This window comes from Nyctereutes procyonoides, unplaced genomic scaffold (assembly GCF_905146905.1).
Source record: "Nyctereutes procyonoides isolate TBG_1078 unplaced genomic scaffold, NYPRO_anot_genome, whole genome shotgun sequence".
Classification (NCBI taxonomy): Eukaryota; Metazoa; Chordata; class Mammalia; order Carnivora; family Canidae; genus Nyctereutes; species Nyctereutes procyonoides.
This window is the reverse complement of record NW_026575044.1, coordinates 43,456,688-43,475,987: the sequence shown is the minus strand read 5'-3', so window position 1 is coordinate 43,475,987 and position 19,300 is coordinate 43,456,688. Positions and strand designations below refer to the sequence as shown.

Sequence of the window (19,300 nt, the reverse complement as noted above, 5' to 3'; positions counted from 1 at the left end):
AGCATATAAAAGAAGGACATTTATACATTTATAAAAAAGAAGGACATTATGACATTTATAAAAAAATCTTTGATTCAGGTAAAAAAATATAGTCTGGCTCTGAAGCAAGTTGTCTAGAATGTGCCAGAACATGTTCACAGGACTATTTAGCTAGTTATGAGGGATGTAGACAAAAATAACTCCATTTTCATCAGAGGCTATTTCCACTGCTTCTTTTCAAGTTATATTGTGCAGTTTTGATTGTCACTGGTGTTGCATTTTTTTCCCTTTCTCCATCATGGCTGTCTTTATATCCCATTAAATAGTTTTATTCTATCATCACTCCTGTTTCTCCTATATTCATCAGGGGCTTTCATATCTTTCCCAACATTTTTTTGAATAGACACTGATGGTCTTTGCTCTCTTCTGCAAAAATTCCACAGACATGTGTTTTACTCCAGTAGGATAGGGTGTCCTGCTGCCACAGGGCCTCCCCAAGAGCTATTGGCTGTGGCAGATCAAGTCCTTTATCTGTGCTTGCTTTAGTTCTCTCCCAGGGGAATCCATCTGTAGGCATAGCTGAGGTAATCAGACCCTCTCCTAGAAATCCCAATGGGAACAACTCCATGGGGAGGATATCTCCAAGGTCACGGAGAGTCAGAACAGCCGCGTTCCAAAATCACCAGTCCAATATAATGCTGTGAGGTTTTCATAATGTATTGCCTCAATTATTTCCACAATAAAATCCCCTCCTAAGTTCTATGAGATTTTACTCAACCAGCGGTAAATGTATACCCATATTAATGAGGACTTAGTAACTATTTCTTGAGAAATGTCACCCTCCACCTTTTTATGCTCAAAAGTCAAAGTGAAACCACTTTCTAAAAGCTTTGTATGAAGACAAAGGCAGTTGTAATTGTGCTACCTACTGGGGCCAAATTGGAGGAGGTTTGGCTTGTTGGGGTTTTTTTTGTTTTGTATTGTTTTGCGTACAATATCATATCTTTTGAAAGGGAAAATGCTCAAAAGGCATTTATTTGTAGAAGCAGGCTGACTAAAGGAGGTATTCACAAACAAAATCCAACTGCAGATGATTAGGATGGCAATTAATGTTAATGGAAAACCAGAATATATTCTGCGTACGTAATACGGCTTAGCATTGTACTCTGAGTAAGATAATGGGTGTGTTTCAGACTGTGCTTATTCAATGGCGCTCTAATGGTATTTATATGACTTCAAGTATAGAACATATGAAAATCTTCAAGCAGGGAAGTCTGAAAAATTGAAAGAATGGCATTCAGCTATCTTTTGTAGCTACAGATCCAGAAGGTCAGAAAATGTCTGAAAAATGGGCCTTCATGTTGGGCAATGTTAACGCATGCCTTCACCTCTGCTGGGTTTTCTGATTACTTTTACCCCCAAGTGGCACAGATTTGTTTTTTGGTAGTGTATCAGTGAGAACCATTCCTCTATTTTTTAAATTTTTTTTTATTTTAAAATCATAAGCCCATAGAGCATTCATAAGGGTCTTCTTTCTTGATCCCCATAGAGTTGAGATTTATTACTAATAGAGTAAAAAAAAAATGCTGATTAAAAAAACCTGCATCCATATTGCATAGAATTTTGTTCTGTGCAGAAAGAGTGCCCTGTGTGTTTAGACTGTAGTAGAAACACACGTTGCAAGCAAAGAGAAGTTCAAAGAGAAGCCATACCCCAGCGGGCCACATTCTCACTCTCTTCAGAGATACTCTTTCCGCCTTTTCAGGGTCCTCCTGAACTGCCCAAGCAAGAAATAATTGCTTCTTTTAGATCCTCTTGCTTCTCTCCACCCCTAGATCTCATTTCTAGCTACAGCCAGTGAAATCTTTAGTTCATGGATGGCCTTGTCACTCTCTGGTTTAAATCACCCTCGTGGAGTACCACCGCTTGCAAAGCCAAGTCCTGGGTACATAGCTTACGAAAGCTCCTCAGGATTTGGCCTTGAATGCCCATCTCAAGCATAACTTCAGATGCAAGTGTCAGAAGATAGAATAATAGTGACGCAGGCAAAGGTAAAGGTCTGTTTTCTCTGGCATAAGCAAGATGCAGAGCTGGGCTGAAATGGCACTCCCTTGTGGCCACATCCTTTATCCTGTGCTGCTCCAACAGTAACTTATACCTCGTGGCTTGTCAACATTCCAGCCAGGGATGGGGCAAAGAAGGGTGTACCCTTCCCTTTAGATACATTTTCCAGAAACTGCACATGCCATTTCTAGTCTTATTGCATTAGCCAGAATTAGTCACTGGGAAACATTGTCATTATATGACATTATTATTCTGAGACTACTTTTTAAAAATTATTTTATTTTATTTATTTATTTATTCATGAGAGACACAGAGAGAGAGAGAGAGGCAGAGGGAGAAGCAGAATCCCTGATTGGAGCCCAGTGCAGAACTCGATCTCAGGACCCCAGGATCACGACCTGACCTAAGCCAAAGGCACTCAACCACTGAGCTGTCCAGGCATCCCCTGAGACTACTTTCTACTCTTCCATAAGGGAATCCTTTCTCCCTCTCTCAGTTGAATGTTATAACCTAGCATGGGCAGGTTGCGCAGAGGAAAGACAAAAAGGCCACTTGACCCTGAAAAAGATTTGTGGAGATTTCTTCATCCCAGTGTCTCCCCAAACCAGAACACAGTGCCCCCTGTTCACCTGGACAGGGTCTCCCACATTGTTCTTTCTAAAGCAAGTCATGATGACCTGGCTTATAGTCTTCATTGAATGAGAGAGCAGAAGCCCTTCACTTGGTTCTTCCATCTGCATCTAAAGAAAAATCAAGAACAGCAGCTCTAAATAAAGACATGCACAGAAATCAAAATGAAATATGGACTTGCCAGCTTTGCAAGACTATTTTCCCTTGTCAGCATCTTCTAATATGTGGTTTGTTTGTTTTTCCCTCAGGTCTAATAAATTACCTTCCTTGAGAATTTCCTTTACAGTGCTGGGTTGTTCTTGCTTTAGTCATCATTGGTACAGCAGTGTTTCTGCTCCAGGTGTGGGAACTCTGTAAAAACCAGGCACATCTCAGGCACCTGGGTGGCTCAGTCAGTTAAGGCTCCAAATCTTGTTCTTGGCTCAGGTTGTGATCTTGTGGTTGTGGGGTTGAGCACCACATTGGGCTCCACACTCAGTGTGGAATCTGCTTAAGATTCTCTCTCCCTCTTCCTCTTCCTCTGCCTCTCCTCTCTCTCTCTCTCTCTCTCTCTCTCTCTCTCAAAATTAATTTGGGAAAAAAAAAAACAAACAAACAGATGCATCTCACACTCAGAGCTCATCTCATGGTGGTGAACATAGTCAAGAAATTTTCCAAGCCAAAAATCAGGATATATGGTCTGACGGTAAAATCGAACTGAGGACAACAAAACAATTTTGAAGTCATAGAGATGATCATTGTAGTCATAGAAACCCTATGAAGGCATGTTGACCCACACTGCCCACCCTTGCTCAAAAAGGAAGGCATGAAAGGCAATTTCCCTTTTTATTTTGAGAAATCTTTTATGGCCACTTAAAGTCTAATTCAGGGGCTAGCAGCTTCCTTTTCCAAGAAAACAGAAGATAATCAGAATTATTACTCCTCTTTTTTCGTGACTAGGTCATATCTCTCTGAGCACATCATAAGCCTTTGTGCCATTAGAGATTTGCTATGTGCATTTGGTTGTCTCTGCATGAGGGATGCTCAGTTAATTCTTCCCAGTTACACTGCAGGATGGAGCAAGTATTGTCCATGGGTGTTACTTATAGACCTTAATAGGAGAGGGGAAGAAAGAAGTGCCAGAAAGGAGTACATGGAAAGGGAGTTTAAGAGTAAGGGAAAGGAAGAATGAGAGAAGGAAGAGCAGGTATCCCAGCAATTGTTGAGCCATTGAGGGTTACGGGTCATCTTGCCCCCACTCCCCAGAAGGCCAACAAATGTGTTGCTTTACCTTATAAACACAAACTGATCAACTGTCCTTTTGAAATGGAGGAGGGTAGAAGAGAGTGTCAGATTTTCTATAGAAAAATGTAACTGGGCCAAGGTATTAAGTTGTTTATTTGGCCTGGACCAGAAAGAGCATTCAGAAATGTTTATGACTGTTTATTGCCATTTTTTCATGACCATATTTGCCCACATCATAGAGAAAAGAGATTAAGGTCTCAGTATCTTTTCACAAATATTAAGAAGGGGGAAAGTTAACTTATATTTCCTTGATGCAATCTATTACTCTCTAAGAAAATATAAGTGCTTGACTCTATGCTGAAAATGGCCCACTTACATTTTAGTAAAACTTATGCTGTGTATGTTTAATTTACAAAAATTACCATTGGTTACATCACTTAATTCATATAAACGGCTTTGCCAAAGCTCTTCATTTGCTCTGCTAGTCTTCAGGTAACATTATTTTATATGAAATGCTGTTGTCATATTAAAGATAGCTAAATATTGAATAATGATTCAAATAATTTTGTACATTTGGAATAAATATGTATTATTCATGTTTTCAGCTTTTGCCGGTTTCACATTTTACCTAGCAGAAAGTATCTACCTGAGACCTGGCTACTTCAGAAGGAAATTCTGAAGCATTATTTCATTATTATTTTATATACAGAGATTCTAATATGTGTAATCGTGAGGCTTTTTATGTGACTATAACCCTATTGGGTTATTTTTGTGGATATATTTTTTTTAACTGTTAAGTCCATATTTAAAAGGCAAGGGATCCCTGGGTGGCGCAGCGGTTTGGCGCCTGCCTTTGGCCCAGGGCGCGATCCTGGAGACCCGGAATCGAATCCCACATCGGGCTCCCAGTGCATGGAGCCTGCTTCTCCCTCTGCCTGTGTCTCTGCCTCTCTCTCTCTCTCTCTATCATAAATAAATAAAAATTAAAAAAATAAAAATAAAAGGCAAGAATGTCTTCAACAGGACCTGTTTTATATGGAAAGACTCCCTAATGCAATGGATTTTTCCATCTAAATTTGTATGTGCCACAGTTTTGCCAAAACCATGTATTATTTAACCCTTTTAAATCCCTCCTTGTCACTCCCCAATTGTGGGATCATAACTTTATACAAAGCAGTCCCGAAGTATTTTATGCAAAAGTCTTCTTCACTAGTCTCTCTTAAGTGGACAAGTTTTGATTTACCTGACACACAGGTATCATGAGTTCTTCTTGCCTTTTTTGTCTCTTCAGGTGTCAGTTTCTTTCTGTCCTTTGGACAGACTGTCTTCTCTCCAGACATCTTGTCTTCAGCAGGGCAGGCAAGCTCTTCAGACTTTAACTTCAAGGCAGGTAGAGAGCTTCAAGAGGTGGGATGTTCTCTCATGAGCCTTGGAGGCTCAGAAGTCAAAGGTTCACAGAGGCAAAAGGAACATCCATCAGCTGCCTCCTGCACTCTGAAACCACTGATCTCTGGAACACCCATGAGAAGATCTGTCCCTTCCTTGTGCATGGCCCTTGTTTCATCACACAGTCATCTTTCTACTCAATACACCTGATTCGAATTTCAGTCTAGACCACACTAGGAAATTTTGCACTGATGCATGAATTCGTTGAATAAATATTTTAGCCAGTTTGCACCATCAGCCAAGTATCTGCTGGACACTGGATGAGTAAAACATAGTCCCTACCCTCAAAGAGCTCATAATTCAGTAAACTAACCAATTTCAAAAGACTCTAGTGATTAAACTCCCCCAATCAGCTTTGCTGAGCCATTAATGCCATTAATGCAGGAACTGAGAGACTACAAAAAAAAAAAAAAAAAGGAGAGTTATAAAATCTAGATGGGAATTTTCAGCTGTCAGGAACTCTCACATACAGTAGCCCATGGTATAGATAAGACCTGACCTCTCAAAAGTATGCATTTTTCTTCATTAGGCCACGTGTGTGTGTGTTTTATTTTGTTGTGATTGTTGTTAAGTTAAACCATTTATTTCTCCCTCTCTGAATATGAAATGACATTAGTGATATTTTGGACAGTCGTGCTGTCTTTTCAGGACAACTCCTATCATGACAATTTTTGTTACAGGGAGCTTTAAAAATAAATCAGGCTGTTAATAGGAACTCAGTCAGCTACCAAAGAAGCTAGAGTCAAAAGAAAATACTCTGCCCTGTGGAACAGCAGCCTCTGCTACTAAAGCATAGGAAAGACCTGTGCTTAGAATGAGCTGGGCTCCCACAGGTAGATCTGTCGGAGTCACTTCTCTTTGAGGCAGATCTGACCCTCAGGCCCAGGTATTTTGTGTCCTCAGGAACATTTCCAGGGCCTTTCCTTTGGCCATCTTGCCATCGCTTGTGAACGTTTAACCAGAAACCTTTAAACCAGGAAAAGGAGATGCCATGACATTCAAAGTAGCCAGTTCAAGCTGATCCTTCAACTTGCTCTGTTAAGAAGAAGCCATTGGGTCACCTGGGTGGCTCAGTCAGTTAAATGACTGACTCTTGGTGTCGACTGAGGTCATGATCTCATGGGTGGTGTGATGGAGTCTCTCATGGAGCTCCATGCTTAGCTCTGTCTCTGCTTGAGATTCTCTCCCTCTCCCTCTGCACCACCCCCACTCTTGCCTACATGGGCTCTCCCTCTCTCAAATAAATACATCTTAGAAGAAGAAGAAGAAGAAGAAGAAGAAGAAGAAGAAGAAGCAGCAGCTCTTGATCCCTCTGACAAAAAAACAGGGCAGATTTTCTCTACAGCTCTGATTTATTCGCCACCATCACTATTTTCAACTCTATTCACTGTGGTGTTGGGGGGGGGGCGCGGTTATTTGCGAGCTGTAATGGTCAGTACAGAATTCTAACGGGAAAGTCATGTGAGGGAAGGGAGAAAGATCTATCCTCAAGTTACAAGAGGCCAGTCTCTTCTCATTTTTTACCACCCACATTTATTTTATTCGCCCTGATGGAGTGCTTAGTGTGTGTTTACACAGCCAGCCTGGGGCCAGGTAGGGGGGACAGAAAGGCGACTAAGGGGTATAAGCTGACCTGCAAGGAACGGAGGGAAGTAGCCCGGGAATGCCTGAGACAAACGGTTCCATAGGAGCTGGGAGAGTGTGCAGCAGATGCCATGGAAACACAGAGGGCAACTAATTCTCTCGGGAAGGGGGATCCGCAAAGGCTTCCCGGAGAAACTGGGCCCCTCGGGTGCCCGAGCCCGGTGACTGACAGACAGGCAAGACGCAAACCTGCGATACGTCCTGTCACTGGAATCCCAGAGGGAGAGGGTTTGCTTTCAAGTAATCTGAAAACAGTTGAGCACGTTGATAGCTCCCTCCCGCAGGTGCCCCGGCCCTCACGCCCACCATCTCCGGGTCCCCGACTGCGGTGCGCTTTGCCCCCCTAGCGAGGTCCTAGAGCCGTTCCCGGCAACGCCCCGAACCCGCTTTCCAGGCTAGCGAGGGGTCCCTCCGCCTCGGGCGGGGACACGGTCGGGGGCAGAGCCTGCAAAGGGCAACATCACTTCGAGAGAAGTGGTAACCGCTTCCCTCTCTCGTTCCTCCCCGCCCGCAGGTGTCGGCCGAAGACCTCCGGGAACCGACCGCGGGGCGTCCATGCCCGCGGGGGCCGCCGCCCATCCGCCATGAAAGGGTTATCGGGCAGCCGCAGCCACCACCACGGGGTCGCCTGTGACTCGGCCTGTGACTCGCTGCCGCACCACTCGGACCGCAAGCCCTACCTGCTGAGCCCGCTGGAGCACCACCCCGCGGACCACCCGTACTACACGCAGCGGAACTCCTTCCAGGCCGAGTGCGTGGGCCCCTTCAGCGACCCGCTGGCCAGCAGCACCTTCCCGCGCAGGCACTACACGTCGCAGCAGGAGCTGAAGGACGAGTGCGCGCTGGTGCCGCGCACGCTGGCCGCCAAGGCCAACCGCATCCCCGCCAACCTCCTGGACCAGTTTGAGAGGCAGCTGCCGCTCAGCCGGGATGGCTACCACACGCTGCAGTACAAGCGCACGGCCCTGGAGCACCGCAGCGACAGCCCCGGCCGCATCCGCCACCTGGTCCACTCGGTGCAGAAGCTCTTCACCAAGTCGCACTCGCTGGAGGGGCCGGGCAAGGGCAGCGTCAACGGCGGCAAAGCCAGCCCCGACGAGCCGCAGCCGGTGCGCTACGGCAAGCGCAGCAAGAGCAAGGAGCGGCGCCCCGAGCCCAAGGCCCGGCCCAGCACGTCCCCCGGCTGGTGGAGCTCCGACGACAACCTGGACGGCGACGTGTGCATCTACCACGCCCCCTCGGGCGTGATGACCATGGGCAGGTGCCCCGACCGCTCGGCCTCGCAGTACTTCGTGGAGGCCTACAACACCATCAGCGAGCAGGCGGTCAAGGCCTCCCGGAGTAACAGCGACGTCAAGTGCTCCACCTGCGCCAACCTGCCGGTCAACCTGGACGCGCCCCTTCTGAAGAAGAGCGCCTGGTCCTCCACGCTGACCGTGAGCCGGGCCAGGGAGGTTTACCAGAAAGCCTCGGTTAACATGGACCAGGCCATGGTGAAGTCCGAATCGTGTCAGCAAGAACGCTCCTGCCAGTACCTTCAGGTACCATTTATGTCAAGGGATGGATGCTTAGAAATTGTCACCTGCCAGTTGTGTGGTGTGTTCTGGGTCCTGGTCTTGGCTCTGCTCTGAATTGTCGGCAGGAACCTGAGCACATTGTTTAGCATTTGTCTGGCCAACTGCTCCTATCAGGAAGCAAACTTGCTACCAACTCCATCCAGTTATCTTGAGATACTAGATATAAAAAGTGCCTTGAAAAGCACGCCTACATAAAGGCAAGGAGTTACTAATGTTTAGTGTTCCTCTTTTGTCTGAGGGAACATGGGATAGGGAGGAGAGGAAAGGGGAGTCCACACAGAATTTTAAAATAAATCCACCTTTTTTTTTTTACAAAAGCCAACAATGATCTTTTGAATTTTGGAAGGAGTTTAATCAGATCTATCCAGAGGGGTTGATGATGATGATGATGATGATGATTATTATTATTGTTGTTGTAAAATTCTGCCTTAAGCTATTTGTTTGGGAAACTTGATCTATATCTTCACCATTGCAATTGTTGTCACCACCTCCAACACTAACCACACTCCCACCGGAACTCGCCAACCCCCACCCAAGAACGCAGAGAATGGGAATAAGGCCCTGGGCTCTGAGGAGGTGGAGATAAGCCAGTTTGGGGACCTGACAAGCACAGCTGCAGAGACCTGGGACAACAGAGAAGAGGAGGAAAAGCGGAGGGAAGCATCCACACAATAAAATGCAATTAGTGTCAGCCTGTAAATCCCACACGGGTACAGACCCCAAGGCAAGCCGCTCCTCCTCTCTCAGTCTCCTCATGTCTTTCCCTAATGCCCTTCCATTCACTGAACCTAGATTCCCCTGGATAAAAATGTCAGGAGCAGAGTCTTTTTCTCCCCCACCACCCACTCCTGGGGCCAATTCCTCTATCTAGTAATTTTCATTTTTCCCAAGATACAACCCTCCCAAAGAAGGACCTTCATATTTTTTCCTTTTCACGGTGTCTTTTTTTTTTTTTCCTTCTCCCTTCTCTCCTGGTACAACTATCTTTAAAAAAAAAAAAAGTTTTTACTGGACTATAAAGGCATGGCATGATTGTTTTGCACTCTTACCTTAAGAAGAAATGCAAGAAAAAAAGTCTTCTGCTGAGAAATTCAACTTTTTTGCTCTCAGAATTCCCCTTGACAAGACTGGCTCCCTTGAGAATGCCTCTACCAAACCTTGAGAATATGTCACTGGGCAAGGACAGTGTCCGAGTCCATCCCAGTGTTCAGAAGGTGCCACCAATATGAGGATAGTTTTCACAAACAGCACACAATTCCATAACACCACTCAAAGTGGTATTGCCTCATTTAGTATAAGGTTGCTAGATGAGTTAAGCCACAGAAACTATTAATGGAATTTTAGAGCTTAAGAGTACATCTATTCCAACCTCCTCATTTAGCATATAAAAAAACTAGCCTCAAAGAAAGGTAAAGGCTTAGTGGGTTATACTGTTAGTATTAAAGGTAGGATAGAATCCAGGTCACTTAATATATAGAAATAACCATTGCTGGGTTACAACTAAAGGCTTTAGAAATTCTTTAAGCGTATCAATCTTACCTACCACCATTAAGTATTTTGATTAGAACATCTGTTCCAAAGAAAGAATGGATAATGAGATAGGAGCCCTAGAACAGGATAGTTTATCTATGAAAGTTCTGTAATGAGAGGCAAAAAAACAACAAATTTAAAAAAAAAACTGGACTTTAATAAGCAGCGATGACATTAGGTAAGAAATATCAGATTAAATAAGAAAACTCTACATGGATCCAGGACCAGCCTCTGTTAGTTACATAATAAAAACAAAACAACAACAACAAAAAATGCCTTTTTGATGCTTGTGTGATTGCCTATGTTCTTCCTACCTCAAATTCATTTTTCTTTCTTTTTTGTGCCTTTTAGAAGTAAAAGTTTCAAGTAGTAAAGAAAAGTGGAAGGATAAGGAAGGAAAGAAGGAAACTGATATTGATTGAAAATCTACTATGTATCAGATACTGTAGCAAATGTTTTTACGCTTGTTCTTCCACTTAATTTTCAAGATAATCCTGAGAGCTTGATAGAATAATCCTCTGATTTTCCAAGGGAGGAAACTGAGATTAGAAATATCAAGTGATTTTAAAGCCATATGGCCAATAAATTGAAAAACTGAGAATTAGACTTGCATCTATTTGATGCAAAATAGCTCTTTTCAATACATCCCAGCACAGCCCTGGAATCAAGGGCATGGAAATAGTGAACAGGAGGGGGAAAAAAATCTGGAGAGTAAACAGATTTTTGCTCTTATTAAAAGCTTTTCAGTAAAATGAGAAGAAAAGCCTGAAGATTTAAGTATGAGATTTAGTATCGTAGCATTATTAGATCTCATATTCTAAAGATTTGGGGAGTCTATTTTCAAGTTATTTACCTTCTTTTAAGCCAGTTTTTTAATAAAATATTTGGGGCTTACAGAGAGACATAAAGAAAAACAATAATAAAACAAACACCTATACACAACCCAACTGGAGAAATAAAACATTAATTATAGTGGATCACATATGTACCTTTCCCGATCCTATTTTCTTCCCTCCCTCCCCAGAGTAACAGCTAATCCAACTTTGTTACCCAAAGGACCTTTGTTTTTAATTCTGAAGTTATTGAAAGATTGAAAAAAATTAATATTTTCTATCCTATATTGGACAATAATTAACAATGAACCAAGCCAGTTAAACCCTTTAAATATTAAAAAAAAAACCCTTTAAATATAAACTGAATTAAAAGGCACACCTTCTTTAATAAATATTGACATTTATTGAGCTCCTATTCTATGCAAGGCTTTCAAACTGGAAAAGAAAATTCTATATTTGGTGTGAACAGATAGTGTGTCTAGCAGATAAACTAAATGGACAACAGTATGTTCCTCCCACTCTGTGTGCAGAGGTGAGAGGATTCCTTGGAAGAAGGGGAAGAAGGAGTTGGACATTCATGAGGGGAGGGAGGAGAACAACAACAACAAAAAAAAAAACCCCTGAAACTGGACATTCTCTCCAGCTCTCTCCTTGCTTTAGAAGAAGGAGGGACTACACTGTCCTGCCAAAGCTTCTCTCAGGAAAACAGGTGTAACCAGCCCCCACTAGCTCCCATGGAATGATTTTATTTATAAGCTCATTCTGAGAAGCACATTTGGGGAAATAAAGAAAATTGTTTTTCCAGTTATATTACCTTAATACTAATTAATAGTGAAACTGGATGTACAAATGTGGTTGACTTCAATCTCACAAAGTTTAGTGGACAAAGCATTGACTTTCCAAGGAGAGGGTCCATGTTCCAGTCCCTATTTGCCACTAACAAGTTAGCAGCCACTTATTAGCCAGTTATATGGCTTGGAACCATTGTCTCAGCTCTCCGTCTCCTTCCTCTGATAGAAGATGAGGCACTTGTTCTAGAGGACCTGAGATCTGAGGTCACGTTTTTAAACTCCTTAGTTACATATGAAGAGTACTAATTAGACCAATTTTCAAGAGTTGCAAGGCCTGGAAACTCTCATTTAATAAATGTCTACCAAAAGTACATGTTTTTGCAATGTTATTTAATTTGCTCTGTAAAAAACTCTGTAAGGTATCTTACAGTTGAAGAAACTGAAATTTAGTAAATTAAATTAAGTAACTTGCCTAAGGACACACAGTTAGTAGGTGGCAACATGGAGGGTCAGAACAGATTCGTCTGCCTCCAAAGCCTGGATTTTTCTACTTACCATTCCAATCCCTACCCCTTCCAAATATAAAACAGAGGGAGGAAGTGGCATGCATCAAATCCCTGGTGTGTGCCAAAAACCACACAGTATCTCATTTAGGACTTGAAATAAGTTTGTAAAGTACTCCTGTTTACTCCAGTTTTACAGATGACTAAACTAAGGCTTGAATGATTAAATCACTTGCCCAGGAATGCCTGGACAGTAAGTAAAAGAGCTAAGACTTGATCCTAGATCCGTCTGAGTCTAAAATGTGCTCCAGAAATGGAAATAAAGGCTCATTACTTTCATTTTATGGCCTGTTTTATTCTGTAACAAATGCCCATGTTCCTTTGACCTCATGTCTGTGCATGCAGTTAAGACTGCATGTGCATGAAATGTGACCCATCTTAGACAAACAACACAAGAACTGATATGTCTGTAAATTCAAGACTGCACAAAGGTTAAATTAATATTCCCTAATAAGAGAATCTAAACACTAGCAGAGTTCTGATTCTCTCTTTGGAGAATTACCACCTGGAATTAATTTAACTTAGGTCATTGCCATGATTATATAGAAAATGAGAAGTCTGTAGGTATTTGGCCCCTGTCTGATGTTTATTTAGAAAAAAAAATATTGTGGCTTGAAATTATTGCAAGATCCAGTTAATACAGTCAATTGTGGTATGTGCTCACTCACAAGCTGTTTGTAGTTAATAATAATAAAAAAAAGAAAGACTCCCTTTTCCCCCCAATATTGTTATTTTTAAATGTCAAGAATCAGATGTCTGCTGTTTAGAATCTTGTACTGCTGCCAGTGACTGTATCAGGGTTTGGAGCAGGGACATGGATTTGAAGACATTAAAACTGTTTAATTCTCAGTTGAGATGTGGTTGGCTTTTATACATTTGGAATAGAGCATTTATGGCACATCTCCGGGTAAGTGCTAATAGTTAAGTAAATAAAATAGGAATAGGCTCAAAGGAGTAAAAGGAGTTTTTGTTGTTGTTTTGTTTTGCTTTAAAAAAAAAAGCAGGATTCTTGGTTCTGTATATGCCTCTTTATGTGAACGTTATGTTTTGAGTGACTAGCATATAAAGGCATTCAGAAGAGCAAGATTTTAGATTTCCAACTGTTAACCTGAAAAAAAAAATCCCTTCAATCATGTATTTTGCATTCATCCAGCAGCAGAAACAGGAAAAGGGAAACAAAACGCTCTCCTCGGTAGAAGTAGAGACACAGAGAGAGAGAGGGAGAGAGGGAGAGAGAGAGAGAGAGAGAGAGAGAGCAAGACAGAGACCAGAAAGAAAGCCACTCTCAGAGATGAAATTTTAGGAGAGCGAAATGATCGACCTTTTTAAGGCTGAGTGGGTTTCTTCAGTTTGTGTGCAAGTTTCAAGAAATGGAAGGACTGACCAGGTTTGGGTACAACTCTTTTATTACTTTGTATTTGGTGATAGTGTGTTGTTGGTTTGAGTGAGGTTTTCTTTTGGGGGGAGGGGGAGATAGTTTTTGTTATTTTATATCTTCTCTTATAATAATAGCCAGAAAGACTGAAAGAGCTAATAAACTACTGTATGTTCAGATGGTAAGAAAACAGGTTGAGGCACTGGATACCTACAAATCAGTGTCTCCACAGAGGCTTCATAAAATCCTCCATTGACACTTTTGATCTAAGGTGCTAGGTGGTATTAGAGGACATTGTGTGGCTAGTGATTGAAATGTGATCGGCTGTTTTCCATGACAAGGATCCTGAGTGCTTCCTAAATGCTTACCGGTCCTTTGCAAAATTAAAATTTCTGGATGGCTGGGGCTTTTTCTTTTTTCCTCCTTTTCCTTCCCTCCTTCCTTTCTATCTTCCTTCCATCCTTCATTCCATCCTGGCTTTTTTTTTTTTTTTTTTTTTTTTTTTGTCTCTTGGTTAAATTAGACTCCACAAAAGATCACTGAAGAATCATTCATAACAAGCATAAGCCCAGGATTTTTTTCCAGTGCAAGGACAACTATTTTTCAAAATTTTGTTCAAGATTATTTCAGTCTTTGCCTAGTGAGAGTTTTCCTTCCTGGGCTGAGGTTTTCTTTCCTCTTGTTTTAGAACAATTTAAATTCTATTAAAACTACTTTATGTGAAATGTGTGACAGTGCTGAGCAATTCTGCTAGTGACTTTGGTTACTTGGTTACTGCAACGTTTGCTTGCTGGCTTTAAAAAAAAAAAACCTCAACCACATTAATTAATAATTTTATTTTTAATTTAAATTGCCTTAATAATCCAGCAAGGAGTGTCAAGATTCTTGAATATATTTCCTTCTTGGATTGCACAATCTTCTCCCTATTTTTCACTGATTGTAGTAAATATGTCCTCTTTTGTTGATAGAAAAATGAGGTTACTCCTGCCTGATCCTAACTTTGAATATAAAATTAAGTGCACAGCTAGCAGAATCCTGATTATTCTCTCTCTGATTCTAATTCTCACTATTACCTATATCCAAATAATAGTGGAGATGTGGGGGAGACAATTAGCAAAACATTGTCAGAAAGCAGGGGTCCAGAAAGAGTCAATGGCAGCCAAAGCAAGCTCAAAAAAGAAATAGGTAATCCTTCTTGAAAATTGTTAAAGAAAGTTTGTGATTCTTGGTCTGCAATTTCATTATTCAAAGGTACTTGGTTAGCTACAGTCAAGGGTTCCATAACACATGTTTTCTAATCAGAGAGAGTCCAATCTGCTAATGGAAGGTATAGCACTGGTTAGCATAGAATAAGAGAAAAACTAGCCTTGGATCTCTTTATGACCAGTGGCCTTTACTTCCTCTTTCTCTATCTTCCTTAGAAAACAAGTTACTTTGGTTGCAAATTAAAGGCAAAACTCCAGGTAATCATTTGTATTCTGCGGAGAAAGATTCATCCATAATCTCCTGTCCATTTGAGATCATAGGTTTACACAACTTTACATGAACAGTGATTTGTGAATGGTATAACACATTGGTCTTTTGTTTGAGATTTTATATGAGCTACTAAAAAATATATCCAGTATTACCCAGTTGACTTTGATTTAGTGATTAGATTACATTCTTACCATTTCATTTTAGGTTCAAAGGCAACAACCTCAATTAGTAGGTTATTGTGCTCCCCGTTATGCTACTGAATAATAGAGAAATTCCATCTTTATTCTAAACAGTTGAAATCAGAAACTTCATATGATTCAAACTATAATACCCCTTGGTCAGGTTTTTTTCTGTCATTTGCCAGCTTACTAGAAAAAAATAAATAAAATTGTTCTTTTCAGGTAAAACCAGGTTACTACCAATGATATCCAGAGTTATGTGACCTCACTGATTTGTATTACTCATTTAAAACTTTGAACTCATAACTTTTCCCACTGAATAAAAATAACATGCATGTGTAACTTCCCATCCAGGGCTCATTTATCTGCTTCTCAGAATCATCTTACTCATCTATCATTAAGTTCTGCCCCTAGTAACTACTATTTGAAACACGTTATGGCACGGGGACATTTTTATTTTACTTAATTTTTGTAAATGCATATTTAAATGTTTTTATAAATTGTTAGACTGAAACCACAGTGGGAGCCGGGGGCTAGTGCTTTAATTTTTTCAAGGAATGATTTATTCTCCTTCAACCCAGTCCTCTCTCTAGCTAAAAGATAAAAATATAAAGAATGAATTAATTGCTGTTATACAATTAACAAAGGTAAAGGAGGGAATATAGTGTAAGGAGAAGCGTATCATCTCACTCCTGTTGCTTTTGACCAATTTTTTATTTCTGATACTTTTTTTAACTCTTCTCTTTCTTGGAGAACACTCATATGACCAAGGAAATTCTGATTCTCTGGTCTTTTAAGTATAAGGATATATAAAACTACCTTTTAAAATGGTTGGTTTTTTTTTTATTTGCTCAAGTTAAGCAATATACCCTACTGTGTTTCCATTTCTAAATTAAGAGACTTCTAATTACATTTGCAAAATGAGTTTTCTAAACATGTAGATCTTTTCTTCCATGTACATTAAGTCATTACTCTCTATCAATTGACGTTTCTACTCACTATTCTCACAGAATTATGAAATTTTCTACAAATTCAGTCTTGTGATATCACAGAACTGTTATGAAGCAGAATTACGTAGAGTCCAGAGTTACCAAATGTAGTATGCATGTGCACAGGTCCATATATACACGTTATATCTGCATAGACATCCCCGCACCCATACTTCAAAATCTGCATTTATATATATGCTTTCTTTGATCTCTGATTCATGACATAGGATCCATTGTATGTATTATTTATTTATTTATTTATTTATTTATTTATTTATTTATTTATTTTTATTTATGATAGACAGAGAGAGAGAGAGGCAGAGACACAGGCAGAGGGATAAGCAGGCTCCATGCCAGGACCCCGAAGTGGGACTCGATCCCGGGAATTCCAGGATAGAGCCCTGGGCCAAAGGCAGGCACTAAACCCCTGAGCCACCCAGGTATCCCCAGGATCCATTTTAAACACTCAATTTCACAATGTCCATGGAAGAAGAATGACTATAAAATGGGGAATCAGATTTTTCAAAGATCTCACTAGAAAATTCATTGCTTTGCCATTACAGTGATTTTATGGACCTTTTTCTCAGACCAATAGTGTAAACCATTTAGGGGTGGCCTACTTCCCTGGTGTGAGGATAAGTCCCTTTCATACAAAGAGACATCCAACAACAATGAAAGGAAATTATTTCTGCTCCACTTGGGTTTTTTTTTTCTTCCACTGTTTAATATAGACTTGCAGAATTGTCTAACTCCTCCCTGATTTTACTCTCCAGGTTCCTAAAACCTTAAGGTGTGTAAAAAATCAACCAGATTTGTTTTTTGTTGTTGTTGTTTTTGTTTTTCAGAAAAATGATAATTTTAGCATTTTAGAACCTCCTCATTGGAAGGCCATCTGGCATACCTTCTCATGTACAAATTTCTCTTGGCAAGGTGGACATAGCATCTTCCTGCCTACCTGTTTCCCATCTAATAATAACCTTATGGAAGAATTCTTTATGATTATTTTGTCCAACCCCCTCTTTCTAAAAATGACAAAAATAAACCCTAGGGAGACAGCTTGACTGATACAAGCTCAGTCATCCTGTCGGTAGCAGGCTGCAACCAGCATACTTACTGTCCAGCGACAGCCCTGTTCTTCCCATTATGTCTCACACATCTGTGCAAACCTTTAAGGCTCCTTTTCAAAGACTAGATTACCTGTCCTTACTACATCCTTTTAAGGTAGTAGAATCAAGGCACAAGGAGGCAAAGGGAGGAAAGAACTGATTTCAAAGTTAGATTTGTTTGTTTGTTTTTAATTTATTTATTCATGAGAGACACAGAGAGGCAGGGGCAGAGACACAGGCAGAAGGAAAGCAGACTCCATGCAGGGAGCCCGACTTGGGACTCGATCCCAGGACCCCAGGATCACGCCCTGGGCCGAAGGCAGGCACTAAACTGATGAGCCACCCAGATATCCCCTCAAAGTTAGATATGAAGCATGTTTGTGGCTTAAAAGATTCACGAGAGATGAAAACAGTTGTTAACTAAATCATTACCTGTGATTTGTAATTCTGTGGTTACTAATGCCAGGGTAGTACATTTTTAACTCCTAAAAAATAGAAATAGATATATTTTTCCTGTTATCCTTGTCAGTCCCTTCTGCATCTCAGTGGTCTCATTATGAGTAAGCTATGTACCAAAGGAGGACAAATGGAGCAGAAATGGCCCACATTTGGATATGTTATCTTTAACCCTGGGACTGGATTCTGAAGATGATGTACTTCTCTCTGGCATCCTACACTATCTTGGTAGCCAGTGTCCTACACCTCTCACCTTACTTTTCTAGGATAAAAATTGCTAATGTACCTGTGACCGTATTATAGAATCATATATAGGGCAACCCCAGTGGCTCAGCGGTTTAGCGCTGCCTTCAGTCCAGGGCGTGATCCTGGAGACCCAGGATCGAGTCCCAGCTCGGGCTCCCTGTATGGAACACTGCCCTCTGCCTGTGTCTCTGCCTCTCTCTCTCTCTCTCTCTCTCTCTCTCTCCATCTCTCATGAATAAATAAATAAAATCTAAAAAAAAAAATTAAGAATCATATATATGTGTAAACACTTGATCTATCATGGAATATTTAGGACAATGGCTCCTTTAGTTTGAGTGCACAAGAACCACCTTGAAAATGGCTAAAAATGGAGGATTTCTGACATTAACCCAAGAGATGCTGAATCTGTAGTTTTTGGGTGATTCCAACACAGAGATCAAAGAGCCACACTTAAAGCCAATTCTAGAAAACTATCAGATTACATTTATCATTTTATTTACTGAAGGGGGCAGTAGAGTCTAACAGATGAAAACTTGGGCTTCAGGCGCTCCCCTAGCTTTCCTCTCTCTGCTGACTTCCAACACGATTTTAGTCTCCCTTCCCTTTGTATTTCCATTTCTATACCTGTGAAATGGGTATGACAATATGACTCTTTTGTTTGTTCAGGTCTTAGAAAAAAATTATTTCTGATTTTGAAAATAAACAAAAAATATTGTGAAATGTTTGGTGTTTACAAATCTTCAGACATCAAAATGCTTCACTGATTCTCCATGTGTCTCCTATACCACACTACTTTCTTATATTTTCCTTGACCTCACTTTAATTCAACCAGGGTTAAGATGAGCTTATCTGATTCCCTGGTAAAGGAAAGCCTTCTCCAGTGTTGGATGTCAGTTGGTCTTCAGCCCAGTGTAGGTTTAAGGCTTCTTTGCCCATGTTCCAACTAAACACGTGAGGCTTTTGTCTGCAGATGAAAAGATCACACAGTGTAGATCTTTTGATAGCTCAGCATCAGTGGGTCAAGTTTTCCCATGGCTTGTATTTGCCAATGGAACACAATTCTTCTAGCCTCCTGAAGCTTTAGTTTGTTCACAGAATACCTGCTTTTGCTTTCATACCTTAAGTTTGTCATGACCACCTTATCCCAAGCAGCTTTGGTAAGTCAACAGGACAAATTTAATTAACAGCAGCA

General features: G+C 41.0%; 1 protein-coding gene across 10 annotated transcripts in view; it reads left to right on the top strand.

Moving 5' to 3' along the window:
* Positions 1–7,571: 7,571 nt before the first annotated feature.
* DLGAP1 (DLG associated protein 1) overlaps positions 7,572–19,300 on the top strand; it is a 327,004-nt gene continuing 315,275 nt past the window's right edge. For 4 of the 10 annotated variants that reach the window (XM_055323710.1, XM_055323708.1, XM_055323713.1 and 1 more), the window contains exon 1: positions 13,096–13,188. In XM_055323710.1, coding sequence (XP_055179685.1) covers positions 13,096–13,188 — 93 coding nt within the window. Of the gene's footprint in view, positions 8,529–13,095; positions 13,189–13,530; positions 13,669–19,300 lie in introns of those variants that run through there. The other 6 variants (XM_055323707.1, XM_055323706.1, XM_055323712.1 and 3 more) reach the window with 3 other exon arrangements.